Source organism: Penicillium chrysogenum, assembly GCF_028827035.1.
Source record: "Penicillium chrysogenum strain IBT 35668 chromosome Unknown utg000001l_segment0_segment0, whole genome shotgun sequence".
Lineage (NCBI taxonomy): Eukaryota > Fungi > Ascomycota > Eurotiomycetes > Eurotiales > Aspergillaceae > Penicillium > Penicillium chrysogenum.
The window spans coordinates 735689-750982 of NW_026622749.1; the positions used below are offsets into that span (position 1 = coordinate 735689).

At 48.8% G+C, this 15294-nt stretch overlaps 8 protein-coding genes across 8 annotated transcripts; 5 read left to right on the plus strand and 3 right to left on the minus strand.

The window, feature by feature from the left end:
* Positions 1-36: 36 nt before the first annotated feature.
* N7489_000295 (TauD/TfdA dioxygenase family protein) lies at positions 37-1294 on the plus strand (the record flags this gene model as incomplete). The annotated part of the gene is made up of 2 exons (XM_056706050.1): positions 37-498; positions 554-1294. 2 exons carry the CDS (start codon positions 37-39, stop codon positions 1292-1294), a joined length of 1203 nt encoding a protein of 400 aa, XP_056570352.1.
* Positions 1295-1595: 301 nt separating this feature from the next.
* N7489_000296 (uncharacterized protein) lies at positions 1596-4172 on the plus strand (the record flags this gene model as incomplete). The annotated part of the gene is made up of 1 exon (XM_056706051.1): positions 1596-4172. The coding sequence occupies one exon, from the start codon at positions 1596-1598 to the stop codon at positions 4170-4172; it is 2577 nt and encodes an 858-aa protein (XP_056570353.1).
* A 640-nt stretch (positions 4173-4812) lies between these two features.
* On the minus strand, positions 4813-5585 carry N7489_000297 (co-chaperone GroES family protein; the record flags this gene model as incomplete). Its single annotated transcript, XM_056706052.1, has 4 exons — positions 4813-4837; positions 4893-4951; positions 5030-5253; positions 5453-5585. 4 exons carry the CDS (start codon positions 5583-5585, stop codon positions 4813-4815), a joined length of 441 nt encoding a protein of 146 aa, XP_056570354.1.
* A 328-nt stretch (positions 5586-5913) lies between these two features.
* Positions 5914-7011, minus strand: fip1 (cleavage polyadenylation factor subunit FIP1; the record flags this gene model as incomplete). Its single annotated transcript, XM_056706053.1, has 3 exons — positions 5914-6703; positions 6752-6804; positions 6859-7011. The coding sequence occupies 3 exons, from the start codon at positions 7009-7011 to the stop codon at positions 5914-5916; spliced, it is 996 nt and encodes a 331-aa protein (XP_056570355.1).
* A 388-nt stretch (positions 7012-7399) lies between these two features.
* Positions 7400-8618, plus strand: N7489_000299 (FAM50/XAP5 family protein; the record flags this gene model as incomplete). The annotated part of the gene is made up of 3 exons (XM_056706054.1): positions 7400-7638; positions 7695-8241; positions 8295-8618. The coding sequence occupies 3 exons, from the start codon at positions 7400-7402 to the stop codon at positions 8616-8618; spliced, it is 1110 nt and encodes a 369-aa protein (XP_056570356.1).
* A 224-nt stretch (positions 8619-8842) lies between these two features.
* On the plus strand, positions 8843-9986 carry N7489_000300 (uncharacterized protein; the record flags this gene model as incomplete). The annotated part of the gene is made up of 4 exons (XM_056706055.1): positions 8843-9174; positions 9225-9346; positions 9403-9813; positions 9868-9986. 4 exons carry the CDS (start codon positions 8843-8845, stop codon positions 9984-9986), a joined length of 984 nt encoding a protein of 327 aa, XP_056570357.1.
* Positions 9987-11113: 1127 nt separating this feature from the next.
* Positions 11114-12248, plus strand: N7489_000301 (uncharacterized protein; the record flags this gene model as incomplete). Its single annotated transcript, XM_056706056.1, has 3 exons — positions 11114-11635; positions 11703-12089; positions 12144-12248. The coding sequence occupies 3 exons, from the start codon at positions 11114-11116 to the stop codon at positions 12246-12248; spliced, it is 1014 nt and encodes a 337-aa protein (XP_056570358.1).
* Positions 12249-12607: 359 nt separating this feature from the next.
* Positions 12608-13890, minus strand: N7489_000302 (wax synthase family protein; the record flags this gene model as incomplete). Its single annotated transcript, XM_056706057.1, has 2 exons — positions 12608-13115; positions 13169-13890. The coding sequence occupies 2 exons, from the start codon at positions 13888-13890 to the stop codon at positions 12608-12610; spliced, it is 1230 nt and encodes a 409-aa protein (XP_056570359.1).
* Between the last annotated feature and the right edge of the window lie 1404 nt (positions 13891-15294).

Here is a 15294-nt window from a genome sequence, read left to right on the forward strand (position 1 = left end):
TCTTGCATTTGTTTTACATCATAACTTCAATTAGAGATGGCACCATCATTAGAAGAGCCCGTGGTGACTGTGGCCCCAACTACAACCAAGTTTACCGTTCCCGTCCTTGCGGAGGACCTCGCTGGCGACAACAAATTTGGCTATCAGCCCGGCCGGACCCCAGTCACTCAACACGACAACTATGCATACGAAGACTTCTTGCCCTCATTTCCGGATATCCATTGGGCCCCGCTTGAATACACTCCCTACCAGGACAAGGGACTGCGAGGAGACTCTAAGTTCCGCAACCTTCTGAGGGATGCCACAGCCGTCTTTGATCTCAATCCTAAGATCGGAACTGAAATCCATGGGGTTGATCTCTCAAAGCTTGATGATGCACAGCGGGATGACCTGGCTCGGTTGATTGCATACCGAGGCGTTGTCTTCTTCCGCTCCCAGAAGAACTTCGATATCGAGTCTCAACGCCAATTGGGCCAATATTGGGGCAAGCTGCACAGGGTAAGATATCTGACTCGAGCTTGTTTATATGAGTATACATACTAACAAAGTATAGCACGCCACCACGTCTGTTCCCAGAAAGCCAGGTCTAGAGGACGTCCATGTCGTCTACACTGGCGACAACTCCGGTGACAACCGTGCTCTCTTCACGCCCAGTTTCTTATGGCACTCAGACGTGACTTACGAAATCCAACCACCATCCTACACATCACTCAAGCTTCTCTCTGGCCCACCCCGAGGAGGCGGTGGCGACACTCTTTGGTCCTCGCAATACGCTGCCTACGATATACTCTCCTCGCACATGCAAAACTACCTCAAGGGCCTCACAGCTCTTCACTCAGCCGACATGCAAGCCAACGACTCCCGGGCACTAGGCCGGCCAGTGCGTCGGGACCCTGTCACTACTGAACATCCACTTATTCGGACGAACCCAGTCACCGGCTGGAACGGACTTTTCTTCAACCCTGGCTTCGTGAAGAAGATCGTCGGTATCCCGGCAGCAGAAAGTGACGCCATCATTCGGTTCCTTACTGATGTAATCGCAACGACTCAGGAGATGCATGCCCGCTTTTCATGGGGTGAGGAGGACGTCGCGATCTGGGATAACCGGTCCACTAACCACAGTGCTTCTTACGGCTTTACGCCCCACCGTCGTCATGCTGTGCGTGTTGCGGTCCATGCTGAGAAGCCTGTGCTTGGAGAGTCGGGAAAATCTCAGGAAGATGAATTGAATGCCTTGTATGGACTGCCAACGGTCAACAAGGATGGGTCTCGCCAGTCAAACTATAACGACTAGGTTGGCTGCAAAAAGGTTCATGGTGATTCTTTCTCTCGGCGATTAGCGACATATCACAACTAGCGAAATATAATTATTCCAACGTTCTTTTATAATCATTATATGAGCTGTTCAGACAGGTATCTCTCCTGAGGCTGTGTTGGCTCCCAAGCGCGTTCCTGCCTAATTGGGGACTGTGTTTGTCTCTCGCACCTTCCCCCAATTCACCACCCACCTGCACTCCCACTGTTTTCTCGTAAACAAAACCTCTCTCGTCACCACTCACTCTCTTCTCCTCCTAGCCTCTCTCCCTCGTGTCAAAATGGCTCCTAACTCGCCAAGTCTGCTTGAGTACGCCAGGTTCTACAATGTTGCAGAGGATTCCACCCGATATTGTCCGCTTAATTACGCAGACGACACTTGCGAGCCGAAAACCCCCATTCCCCCTGTTGAGGGTCTCGGACCCGAACATCCAGGAGAACGCCTCAAAGAAATCGACAGACAGTTCTGCACCGATCTCATGATGGAGAAGCTCGAAACCCAGCCTGGGGATATGGAGGTGCTGAGCGGATGTCTTCAGCTCGATTCTGTGGAGAGAAACATCTGGCGTGGCATTTTGCCTGAAGTGACAACATCTGACTCCAAAGGCGAGACATTTCTCCTCACAGCTGAGGATGAGAGGATTGTCACGTCGTCCGAGTTTCACTCCACCTTCGCTCAGAGTCCGGCTCCGTCTTCGCCAGTCCCTTCAGTTCGCCTGGTTGTTCCCAGTGGTCCTGATGTCCCCGTAGTTCCTATTAACACGCGGGATGTCTTTGAACAATACAATTCGGGAATGTCCCAGTCAACCAGTGGTGACGGTTCTACCACGCCTGGCAATATTCCTGTTCAGTTCTCGAATATTCCCACGACATCCCATCTTGCAGGAGACGCTTTTTACCCCATCGTGGACGAATCTGGGACCGTCCATCAGTTTGTCAGTATTGAGTCTGACCCTGACCCTGACCCAACCTCCTCTTTTCAAGACTTGGAGGCCGAGGCTTACGCCCCAACCGCACTGGCTTCTGAGGTGAGTACTCAACAGATATTTATTGATACAAGGCTAGCTAACCAAGACAAGCGTGCCACCGAAAGTGAATTCAGTGCATTTGATTTTGATAACGCCCCATTCACACCTCCATTCTTCGATGTCAGTCCACATACCAAATCGCAACCCAACTTCCCCATTGTTTCTCCTCATCTGACCAAAGAAAAAGGGTTCTCCGTTGGCAGGGCTGACTGCCAGGAAGCGCAAGCACGCAGAGACTTGAAAGGAAAGAAAGGGACGAAGGCTCTTTTGGAGCCCATGGGGGATACAGGAACACCTGGTGAACAGAAGGGAATCGTGACCACTTCTATCAGTACGCTTCACGAAGGCATGTTTGTGACAAAGGGATGTTCGAATTCGTCGATAACTCGGCCGAAAAACGATCGAGATATCACTCAGCTAGCACGAGATCCGCAGAATGAAAACGATATCCATGTTACCATCAAAACTCCTTACGAGCAAAACCTCAATACTATGACCACGCAACCATCCTCGTCCATGGACAAGAGAGACTCTTGCATCGCTCAGCAGGAGCTGTTTGGCGCGAAATTGGGCTACAATTCACATTACGCTGGATTGATAATGAACCATTCCAAGCCTCCACATACTTTTGCTTCCATAGATTGTACAGAGACCCCGAAATCCTCCAAAGCAGTGTCTGGTGGCCTCGGATCTCTATCGCTGTTTATGCAAACTAGAGGTAGTGATGGAGGATATGTTAGCTCGTCGCATGATCCATCATCGCTTTCCTTATCAGAATCCACAAGAAGTGGACAAGGCGAGTTCTCTGATGTCCCTTCCCTTGTGGGCGACAGTTCCTCAGACCCTGATGAGAAGCCCTCGGCTTTTTCTCCGTCGCCGAGCCCTGCCTTCGCCATGCAGGAAAAGGTGACCCAGTCAGCATTCAATCCCCCACCAATGTTCTTCTTGTCTACCACCCTCCTAACAACTCACCCGTCAGTCGTGCGAGATATGGAGAGCTGGCCAGAAAACCCACCCAGATTGATCTACAGGGAATATGGGGACGCTTCCTCGGATCCCCGGTACCACTGTGATGCGGAAATCATTCTAGCACCTGACTGTGGGCTTATTCTGACAACCCCTCATGAGCTGACCCAGCGGTATCTTCCCGGGCATGGTCCCAGGGCTGCAAGGCTCAATGGAATCCAGGGAATCAACTCCCCGCTCCGGGAGAAGATTTTCCGCCTCATGCATCGATATGAGCTTCTGGTAGTTCTCATCTGCAAACCTGACAGAACAGACGTCAGCAGAGTCGCGAATGCCTGTCTGGTAAGGGAAATCAGCTCTCTCGCTGAGTTTTGTGACGCCCAGGAGGGATTGGCCACGGCATTACTGATACCGATCCCGAATCACTCGTTATACATTGTATTGTGGTGTTTCGGCATGGGAAGGCTTCGATACGATTTGTATCCCCCTGAAATGATTGAAAACATCACGGAAGGGGAGTCAGAATACGAAGTCGCTCTCCGCGACCTGGGACTTAATCCTTTCGCGGCGCGGCTCATTTTGGATGACATTCGTGTGGGCGGTTTCAACCAAGTGACTGATTTCAAATTAGATCCAGTCCCACTGCCCTCTCATGAGACTGTTGCCAATGCTAGCACAGACTCAAGAGCTTTTGATATGTTTGTGAGTATGAGATCCTTTTTCCGGAATATGGAATACGGATCTCTCGTTGGCGAGGAGGTTATGCACAGGGTATCGGAGGTGATTGAATCAACGGTTCACTCGAGCTCCGATGAGAATGAGGATGACGAGGATGTATATGGTACTCAGATTAGCCCCGATTAGTTCGTCTGGGGAAACTGCGCTTTCACTATTAGCAGATGTGTAGGGGGCGATATCAGCTGTTGCGTGTCAAGAATCAGTATTCATAATGAGAACCATTATTATTTCACCTATACTGCGAACTTGGCAATGGACTTCCAAGACATCTAGAGACGCGTATCAATGGCACCCAATGAAGAATCTGGAAGATATGCCACAAATGGAGAGGAGATGATCAAGTCTGCAATTACCGACTAACCCACCCCGACATAAGCACCAGGAGAAGGTCAGCCGCAGTTTAATTTAAAAGTACAGTGGACAAAGACATGCAAGACCCAAGGCCAATCCAGCGCTTCAAAAACTCATGCAAAATAGAAAGACAGGCCAAAATAGGAGCCACAACTGACATGATACCCAACCAAATGTCAAATATCACACAGTGAGAGCATCCTTATTCGCTATTATTTTTTTGGTTTTTTCTTGGTCGGTGTACTTGAAATCGTTGAGAAAGGTCGAGGACGTGACGTCGCATATGATACACATCAGAGGTCGTCCAATATCCCCATCGCGATTTTACAGCGAAGCGAGTCGGAGTCGACATGACAGAGGGAGGTTAGATGGCGGCGAAACAAAATCGTATAAGAATATTGTCTTAGCGACTAATTTACTCCTTGATCTTGGCCAGGATACTAGTGGGGTGGTTAGTTGTTGTTCTCGAGAACCGAATGGAGAAAAGAAACATACTCGTGATCCCGGAAGAGGGTGTACTCCTCATCGCCGACCTTGATGGCGTTACCGCCGAACTGAGCGGAGCCACGTTAGCATATATTGTTCCGTGCATTCGCATCCACGCGGAAATGCGAGGGAATTGAACCACATACCTGAGGAATGAGGACCTTGTCACCAGCGTTGACACCCATGGGGAGACGCTTGCCGTCGCGGTCAAGGAGACCGGGGCCAACAGCGAGGACCTGGGCCTCGTTCTGCTCCTTGACGGCAGCCTCGGGGAGGAAGATACCAGAGGCAGTCTTGGCCTCGGGCTTGATGCGCTGGACCAGGACGCGGTCCAGGAGGGGGCGAGGGACTTGATGTTGCGGAGGACAGACTAGAAATGGAGTTGAGTTAGTGATTGTTTCTCAGTGAGTGCAACCGAATTGAATTGGAATTGCGCGGCGCGGGTTTTCGGGTATTCGGGCTCGGTCTGGAGGAAGAAAAAGTTGGGCGTGGAGGTGCTAGTAGCGCGCTCTGGAGTTGGGGAAATAGGGATATTCGGGTTGTGGGATCAATCGGGATATACCACGTACCATTGTGAAGGTGAAGGGGATTCCTGTGAGGATCGTGAGTTGAGGATGGGGATGGAAAGGGAAGAAGATGGAACTGGTCCGGGGGAAGAAGATCTGGACTGGAGAAATTTCCAGAATGCCAAGACCGAACCATGAGCTTCTTTCCGAATAGCCCTGCTTCCCCTGTGACTTGCGTTCTCTCTAGGGGATAATTTAACTGGATATTTATGATATTTTATGTTTAGATTTTCAATTTTGGCTATCTATTGATATGTCTGGTATAGCTATCCGTCTAGGTATGTATGTTGGATGTTGTACACTTCGTCCACGACCTACAGCTCTACATCTGCCGGAAGAAGCTTGAAATTGTAAATTGTTGAGTGTCATTGCTATTCCCTTTGTATGCATGAAACGCCGTGAGATCCCATTATTCCGAGGGCGAACCCAAAGCTACATCACAGTGATACGAATCCCATATCAAACTACCATCTTCGGCCACGTCCTCGGCCCCCGTAACCTCCTCGTTGATCGTATCCGCCGTAGCCCATTTGACCCTGACCCCCTGGGGCAAATCCTTGACCTTGGGGCTGGCCCCCGAAGCCAGGTTGACCCGGCTGGCCGCCACCGGGCATCATCGACTGAGCGTGTTGCATGAAAGCCATGGGATCCATATTAGACGGGTCCAAGCCCTGGGACATCATGCTGGCCAGCATGCCCTGCATCATATCTGGGTTCATATCCGGCATACCGGGCATACCGGCCATAGGTGGCGCAGCGCTGGCTGGAGCAGCGGGGCCCGGTGCTCCAGGCATTGGGGGCATTCCCATGCCCATGAAGGCCTGCATATCGTCCATCTGTTTCTTTTGACTGCTGACTTCTTGTCTTACGCCTTGTTGCTTGAGACAGTATCCTGCCCATGTGAACTCATCGAATCCGTAGTTAAAGTAGTCGGAGAGATCTGACCCGGGTCGGCGCCAGGGCTTGTCGTCGGATGGGAAGTCAGCATCCATGTCTGTGGACATGATCGGCTTCCCGGTCATAGGGTGGATGGGGTTTGCATTGACGTCGATGGTGGAGCTGTGAATGGCGGGATAGGCGGATCCTGGCTTTTCTGAGGAGGGTCTTGCGGCCGCGGCTGGGTGTCCGGGAACCGGAGTCGCTGTTTCGTATTGAGGAGTCGCGGATGGCGTCACAGACGCTGCCAAACCTGACGAGTCTGCGGAAGGCGGCCGTTGTGATTCTTGTCGTAAGCTTGCATGGCGCGGGTGAGAGCTAGAAAGATCAGCAAGAATGCAGGAAGTGCGATGGCAGCTAACTCACGGTTCGGGAGCTGGTGCGCCTTCGGGAGCTTCTGTGATAATATTGAAGTCATCCTGCAGATAGAATTAGCAAGTAATTTGGCAGGTAGGCGTCAGCAAGGTGCGTACATCATCTTCTTCTTCCTCTTCTACCTCCTCGTCTTCTTCCATGTAATTGCTCTCCTGCGGTTGACCTGGAGCTGCATTTTGTGTGTGGTTCAGCGATTGTGTTGTCGGCACCGCGTCGACGGGATCATAGAAGTCGTCTTCTTCTTCGTCCATGGTTTCTGAATTTCAATTCGACGGGTAAATGCTGCAGAAAGTTGTGTCAAAGAGGACCGAGATCGAAGGTTGCGCGCATGGGAACTGAGTTTGTCTTGTTTGCAGCGTGCCGTGAGACCGTTTCAGTTACAACGAAAGAGACTACACACCATGACACATTCAAGCATTGGAATAATTTGGATTCTAATGTGAGATGGAGTTCTCTCAACTTTCAGATGAAAGATTTCACTCACTTCTATCAAGAAAGGCTGAATGCTTTTTATTACCTGATTTGTAAAATAACCTGAAACGCTATAAATTCAAGGTCACGTGCTACCAGACGTCACCGAGCAAACCGATTCCCCCATCTCAGTAGTCAAGTCTAAGCTCAATATCTCACAATTCCAAAATGGCAGAAGGAGAGGAGAGTAACACATCTACGCCTCGGTCCTTCGCCGGCCAAAGCGTCTCCGCGGAGGAGATGCTCAAGGAACAAACTGTCGGTCTCGTTCATCTCTCCGACTTTCGCAAGCGGCGCGCGGATGTTCTCGAGGCAAAAGAGCGCGAGGCGCATGACAAGTCTCTGGGGATACTGGCATCTGGTAATTCAAGAAGTGCAACTCCCTCTACAGGCGATGTGACTGACGGGTAAGCCAAGAGTCGATTTTTATTTCCGTTCATTTGAGCTGATCGCAGCGCAACAGGTCAACGCCTCCCCGGAGTGACGGTCCCCCGAAAAAGAAGAAAAAGAAGCCCTTTGCGAAAAGCAAGCTATCATTTGGCGATGACCAGGACGAGGCGGAAGAATCAGCAGCAACTCCGCGCGACTCAAGTGTATCACGGTCAGGTTCGAAAACACCCGCTGAGGATGGTGCTACGCCACGGATGAAAGCAAACCCGAATGCACCCCCTCCACCTAAAGCTTTGACAAAGGCATCCTTGGAAGCTGAAGCGCTGGCTCGCGACACTCTCCGGAAGGAGTTCTTGATCATGCAGGAGGCTGTGAAGAATACCGATATTCTCATTCCGTTTGTCTTCTATGATGGCACGAGTATACCAGCTGGAGCTGTCAAAGTGAAGAAGGGTGACCATGTTTGGTTGTTCTTAGATCGGTGCCGGAAGGTTGGTGCTGAGATGGGCGTACGTGGTGCCAGCGGTGCATCCAAAGCGAAGAAAGATAATCGCCGAGAGTGGGCACGTGTTAGTGTCGACGATTTGATGCTTGTCAAGGGCGATATTATTGTTCCACATGTAAGTTCACCCGCATCTTCATTGGTTAAGTCTTCCATCTAACATTCATGTAGCATTACGAGTTTTACTACTTCATCGCCAATCGAGTGCCCAGTTTCTCTCGGGCTGGCGGTTTGCTGTTTGATTATTCCAGCAAACCCCCGGTTTCCGATTCCAACAAAGCCACTGATGATCCGCTGTCCCGACCTAGTGACGATCAGCTAGAGGGTGCGGACAAGGATTCCTCAGAGACCAAGGTCGTAGATCGACGGTGGTATGAGAAAAACAAGCATATCTACCCAGCCAGTCTGTGGCATGAGTATGAGCCTGGGAAAGAGTTTGAAGAGAAGATGACTTCAACACGGCGCGATGCTCAGGGAAATACGTTCTTTTTCTAGACTGTGGAAATCTTATGAAAATAATCAATGTAATAGACCAATACCAAATGTGCAAATGCTCTCTGTCCAGGTTGTTGTTTTTATTACAAGATTTCCTTCATAGGTTGACTAAAGCAATAGCATCTCAAGGCTAGCTAACTCGTGACCTTCACCTCTTGCTCTCTCCAACCGCATCCCATCGCCAGCCTCACCATGGATTTTTCTTTAAGATGCAATTCCCTCAAATGTCGGGCAGAATTGAAAGAGAAAGCAGTGGTGACAACCTGCTCGTAGGTATCTCCCTCTTTGATCAGCTTAAGCCGAAGGCTGATGATTTCAGGCACATATTCTGTCATGGATGCGCAGAGAGCCTCGGGCTCTCTCGTCCAACCACCAGCAATCGACTCTGTCCTGCGTGCCAGACGGCCCTTCTCAATCCAGATGACGCTGTTTCGACAATCTTGAATCCGACGGAGGACTACAAGACTAGCGTGTTGAGTGGGTTAGATCCAAACACAATCATGGAATGTGCTGGTCGTGCACTTGCATTTTGGGCATATCAAAGCACACAAGAGATGTCTGTCTCACTTCCTCAGTATCAACTAGCTCCAGGACTGACCAGAGCAGATTCTACCAGGAGTACCGAGCGAAGACGCTTACGGAGAAGTACGCCAATCTGAACACGCAGATGGATAAGATCATCCACAATGCCAACACGGAGATCCTGTCACTGCAGAACAAGCTGTCCGGTCGGTTCAATTGAGTCTGCTATTACTTGGACATCCGACTAACATCTGGACCGCAGACATGCAATCATCTCAAGAAGACCTCCAAAAGAAAAACCAAGAACTAAATGATATGTACCGTGACAAGAACAACAAACTCGCTCAAATGACCAACCTTTACAACCTCCTCAAAGCTCGTGCCATGAAGTCCCGAATGCAGACCGCAGCCTCGGACACAGTCTCCCAAGCTCTATCATCGCTCAATGCTCCTCCTCCAGTCTCTATGCCTCTATCTAATACCTCATCATTGCCTCCCGCCCCAATTACACGGCACCCCAAGACCCCCACGTTTCCCGTCAACCCAGATGGGGTCGAGCAGCTTCATCGGTACCAACGGAGCGGCACCGGTAGTTCCAAAAGGGCAAGGACAAAAACACCCCGGGAAGCCCCAATGCCGCCCCCTGATCGGCCGAACTGGGATGGGCGAAATAGTATGTATTGAAACACAATCTTCAAGGCGTGTTGGCTAACGTGCTTCTGACTAGGCAAAGGTCCAGATCCCGCCCCTCAGCATCGTACTCGACTTCCACGCATTTCTCAGACACCGACTGTCTCATCTGAGCTTCCTTCTGGTGATGCTATTACGCAGCGATTTGGGCGTTGATTGTTCGTTGGCTGGTTGAGATATTTGATATGAACATGGAGCGGTTATGTCTACCGATCTTTCGACCAGGACGTTGGTATGGTTCGATTCACGATGACGGTGGATTCCCTTATTTTTGCTTGCATAGTACCTGCATGACAATAAAAACATCTATTTGACCATGTCTTACTATACGGAATGAGGATATGACAGGAGTGACTAATTTTTGTTAGTAGTCTATATACAAACTGCAGGTACCTGTATTGGGACCCCTGTACATCTTCGAGCTGCTAACATAGGGTCGAATACGCTATATTCTAGCAGATTTTTATGGAGAGACTGTCAAATATCAATTTCGATCAATAGAACCTGATGCTGTCAAGGTCAGGTACGCAGTATTTTGCTGTTTTGCCATTCGAATGCTGAAAAGGATACTATAGAGAATTCATCCATTACTGGAAGATGTCTTGAGAGTGCGTCTCCGGAGCAGACACCATCCATCATGATCGAAAACCACACACACATAAGTTATATTACCTTTCCCTCTCCATCCTACCTTCCTACCTTCTCTTTTCCCGAAACTCGTTGCCTTATTATGCCTTTCCTTCCCTTATTTGGTCTGATGATAGGCGATACTACTCGTTTATGGAAATATTTCACGTCTAAATAACCTAAGTTTTGCCAACCCGGCAGTTTCTCGAACGACAGGTCCCTTTCCCATCAATTGCATCAAATCGGAGCAAATTAGGCTTTACGGAGAGGTCTGAAAGGAGGGGAATCGGCAAAGTAGAACAACAACAATGATGATTAGGGCCCCATGTTGCATCGATTGCTTCAGTTCTATTGTGATACTCAGGCAGTTCGTATCGATCGTGTCACTGTAAGTGGCCATTGGAGATAGAGACTATTCAAGGTAGTCTGAGAAGCGGGGTATTATTTCAAATCTGCCTATTGTCGTGCCTAATCAAGTCAATACGGAGAGATCTCCGTATCTCAAGTAGGAATATGGTGGGCATATACCCGTAACAGCCTGAAGTGCCGGCATGTTCAGCTGGAGTTAGTTTGGTCTTATGTCCGTGTCCACGGCATTTAAAGGGCAATGCTTCTTCTGAGGCTCACTTCATCTAACCAAGCAAGATAGCAACACCATGTCCACACCACAAGATCAGTTCGCACTCACTGAGGAACAAAAGGAACACTGGCTCAAACATGGTTTCATAAAAGTCCCTCAGTGCTTCACCCGCGAAGCAGCGGCGGCTTTTACCTCTTCCGTCTGGACTCGTCTTGGGGTCTCACCTACCGACAAATCAACCTGGACGAAGGAGAAGGTTAACATGCCAGGCCATACTAAGGTCAACGTCGAGGAATTTGCTCCCAAAGCCTGGCATGCGATCTGTGACCTGGTCGGTGGAGCTGATCGGGTAGCCGACTGGTGTAAAGACTGGAAGGATGGATGGATTGTGAATATGGGGAAACCAGAATATACTCCGCAGGATACGTTGGACTTCCGATCATTAGGAGACTGGCACAACGACGGCGACTGGTTTATCCATTTTTTGGACAGTCCCGAGCAAGCGCTTTTGGTTATTCCACTATTCAGCGATATCAAGCCTAAAGGGGGTGGAACCGTGATCTGTACGGATGGGATTGGCTTGGTGGCTAAACATCTGGTATGCCTTCGACTCGCTGCGTTATATTACTCTTTTACTCTCCAACTAACCTCAGCGAAAACTTCAGTACGATCACCCCGAAGGGACATGGCCTTCACTCATCTCCCGCGACGCTGTGAATGTCCAAACCGAGGAAAATAGCTACTGGAAGCATTGGGCTACGTCACCAGATCTCTCAAGCGATGATTCATTTCACGAGGCTACTGGCGAGATAGGAGATGTTTTTCTTCTCCATCCATTTATGCTACACTCCGCTTCGCGGAACTTACGACGCGACGTACGCATCATTCTCAACCCACCTGTTGCCCTCAAGGAGCCTTTCAATTTCAACCGTGCAGATGGCCAGTACAGTCTTCTCGAGCAGAAGACCCTAATGGATCTGGGTAGACCAACTGGCATCCCTGAGTGGAAGGTGACAGGATCACGAGAGCTGGTTACTCCAAAGCGTATAGAGGTTGGTTTAACAATATTTACTGTTTACAGGATTGGTAATAACCCTTTCTTATAGATACAAGCAAACATGGCCCGAGAGGAGTTGGAACGGCTGGAACAAGCAGGTGAGCCAATCACCAAGCTGGACGGGGTCGAACGAGTAGGGTACTATCCATCATAATTTGGTGATAAGAGCTATGTGGCGGGGGGGAGGTATATATGTATATATAAGTATCTATACAGACTTGCATAGGCAAGATGGCAGAGTAGGTAGATGGCAAAGTCACTAAGTTGACGCTTTATATTACGACTGAATTACGTCTCTTTGTAAACAACCTTGGAAAGATTTAAGGTCCGGGTAGACCTCGCCAAAGCCCAACCCATCGATACAGTGATAGGACCTCTATTACGTTTCTTTAGTCCGCCAGCCTCGAAGGGAGTAGACGTTTAGCCCGCGTAGAACGCTGGTCATGTATACAAGGAGATATAGGCCAACGAGAGGAAGTTCGACAAATTTGACATTTCTAGCATCCTCTCTTTTCAAATCTCTCCCTCGAATACAAGCATCAACACAAGACCACCGCCAATGACTATACTATTCAACACAGGAAGGCTAATGAGCCCAGCAACGCTGAAAGGAACCAATACCATTTGTTCTTCCGGCTTCAGCATCGCCAACCTAAAATACCAAGGGGACGTGACCCCTAGCCATGTGGCGACCCAGCAAAATCCAATGGCCCTTTGCCACCACGCTGGCAAGCTGGCATTGTTCTCGGAGCCCGGCACTCGTTTCCACAGAGCCTGAACACCGTCTTCAATCATATAGCCGACAACGAAAGATAGGAAAAAAGCCATAGTCCCGAACTCCCATGGTGAAACGTTTCGCAGACTATCAAGTACGACGTGAATCACGCCGGAGAAAAAGAAAACGATAAACACGTTCGTGTACCGTTCCACGAACGACGATCTAGGCAGACCGAGGATATCCCGCGCTAGAAAGTTACTAGTTGACGTAAGTGGCAGTCGTAACAATTGATGCCAGAATTTCCTACAGTAGCCATGAATATTAGATCCAACCAAACAAAGGTAGGATCAGCTCACCCCCAGTAATTCCGCAGTGTATATATATCTGCCATTCTCCCAATAATCGGCGGGCTATTCGCCGGCGAATCGCCCAGACTCACAAAGACGATCGAAGCAACGCGGTAATAGAAGCTGAGCAGGATCCGAGTCACAACGAGCCATGCAATGAGGCTCTGAATAGCGTGTTCTACCAATGCTCGTCCTGAGATATTTTCGTCCTGCTCATTCATGGCTTGTCTCGAGGCCAATACACTAAATATATCTAGGGCTAGGAACTGCCAGGCAGCAATGGCAGTTTCTCTAGCCAAGAATCGATCTCGAGGGATCACCTTCGGATCCCTCTTGGTATAGTATTCTGGGGATGGCGGGACGTTCTTCACTTGTCGGGGTGTGTTGACAGCCCGCGCACATGTGACTAGCCGAACAGCCTCGACTAGGCGAGAGAAGAAGCCCATGGCGTGTCCATTGGCATCGACGAAGTCGTGCCCGGCTTGTGGGTTGATCAGCAGGAGATCCAGAGCTGTTAGGACAAAGGTTGCAGAGCTTCCGAGGAAATTGGTTGATGTGTACCCCGGATTCTGAACAGGGTACATCATATGGTACACAATCCATATCATACATGGTATAGACAGATATCGTATAACAGATCGTTTAGGTGTTGTGATCAGGAGCATAGAGGGGATGAGGCACTGGAGGATGGAGAAAGCGAGTAATCGCCCGTTCGATTGATACTGACTCATGGCTGTCGGGGATAGAACAAAGTGAAGTTTTCAGTTTCAGTTTCATTTTCAATGGGATAATTACCGAGCGTGATCGGGCTGATGTGTATGATATTAATTGATTGGTGAATCGGAGCGTTTGCACAGAGCACAGGTCCACGGTGGGCCCTAATCCATCCATCCCTTTCCAGGTTATGTAATCTTGAAATATCATACCAATATCTACATAGGTACGTATGGAGAACATTTTATTCACTGGTACTAGCTAGTGCCATTTGCTTTTCTGGCTGAGGAATTGGTGACTACAGCTCTCTGAAACCTCCAGGGTTGACGAGATATCAAGTCTCATCTGCAGACTAACCACATTTGGAAGCTGACTTTGGTGGCTGATGGGGCTAACCCGAATCGATCTATGCATATACGCCCCGGATTAGACATCCCAGTCACCTGTGAGCTGAACCAGTTTCCTTCAAAAGTTGCTGAATCGATAAGCATGAAGTGTTGGGGAGTTCTAAAGTGACTTGGAAGGTTATACCTGGTAGACTGCCATGCTTTGATCACCAATTCAACCAATTTGGTTTGTTGAGACGGATAGTCCGAGTGGGCAGGGATGCCATCTGATCTGCTATCCAGTATAATCACGCAACAAGTATAACTGGGGTATATTGTCCAAAATTTCTATATCCTAATTTTACGAATCCTACAGATAATCTTTTCATCAACGTTACTATCAGTCGCTGTGAACAATTGGCATTTCGGAACTAGGTTTTGTCACTTTTGTCACAAGCGACAATGCAACACTCATTCTGGCCTTAGCATGTATTATACCGAATATCCTTGATCCCTATAAATTCAAATTTTATTAATCCCTTCAGCTTTTTGAAGGGACTGCTGACAACAAATTGGTTAGGAGGAATATCACTTGAAGGGATAAAGGCGTCGTTAAAGGAGGATGGCAGGTTACATGATTCGAGGGTCAAGAGGGGTCCGATTACCGAGAAATTAATAGCATCCTGCGGTTATTATAGTAAATAGTATAACTCGTAGCATGGTAGATGGAACTGAGCAGGATATATACTTGACCGTAACTGAAAGTGACCTTGTCTATATATCTATGATCTTCTAAATGTGTAGCAACTATTTAACCAATACTGGTCAACCCCTTTTGAACCCATTGAGCGATTATTCGTTTTTTATAGAAATACCACATGTAAACCCGAAACAATAACTGTCAATTCTACTTGGGACCTGGCTTCTCTTGCGATGTGGCTCAGGCGGCACATATGGCCTGTTATACGTACATTGCCTGTCAATATAAAACGCTCCAAGTAGAGCATTTCCATGAATGAGAACCCTTGCACCATCAGTATATCACAGAGCCAACAACGTGATTATTTCACATGTAGTTTCATACCAATACTATCA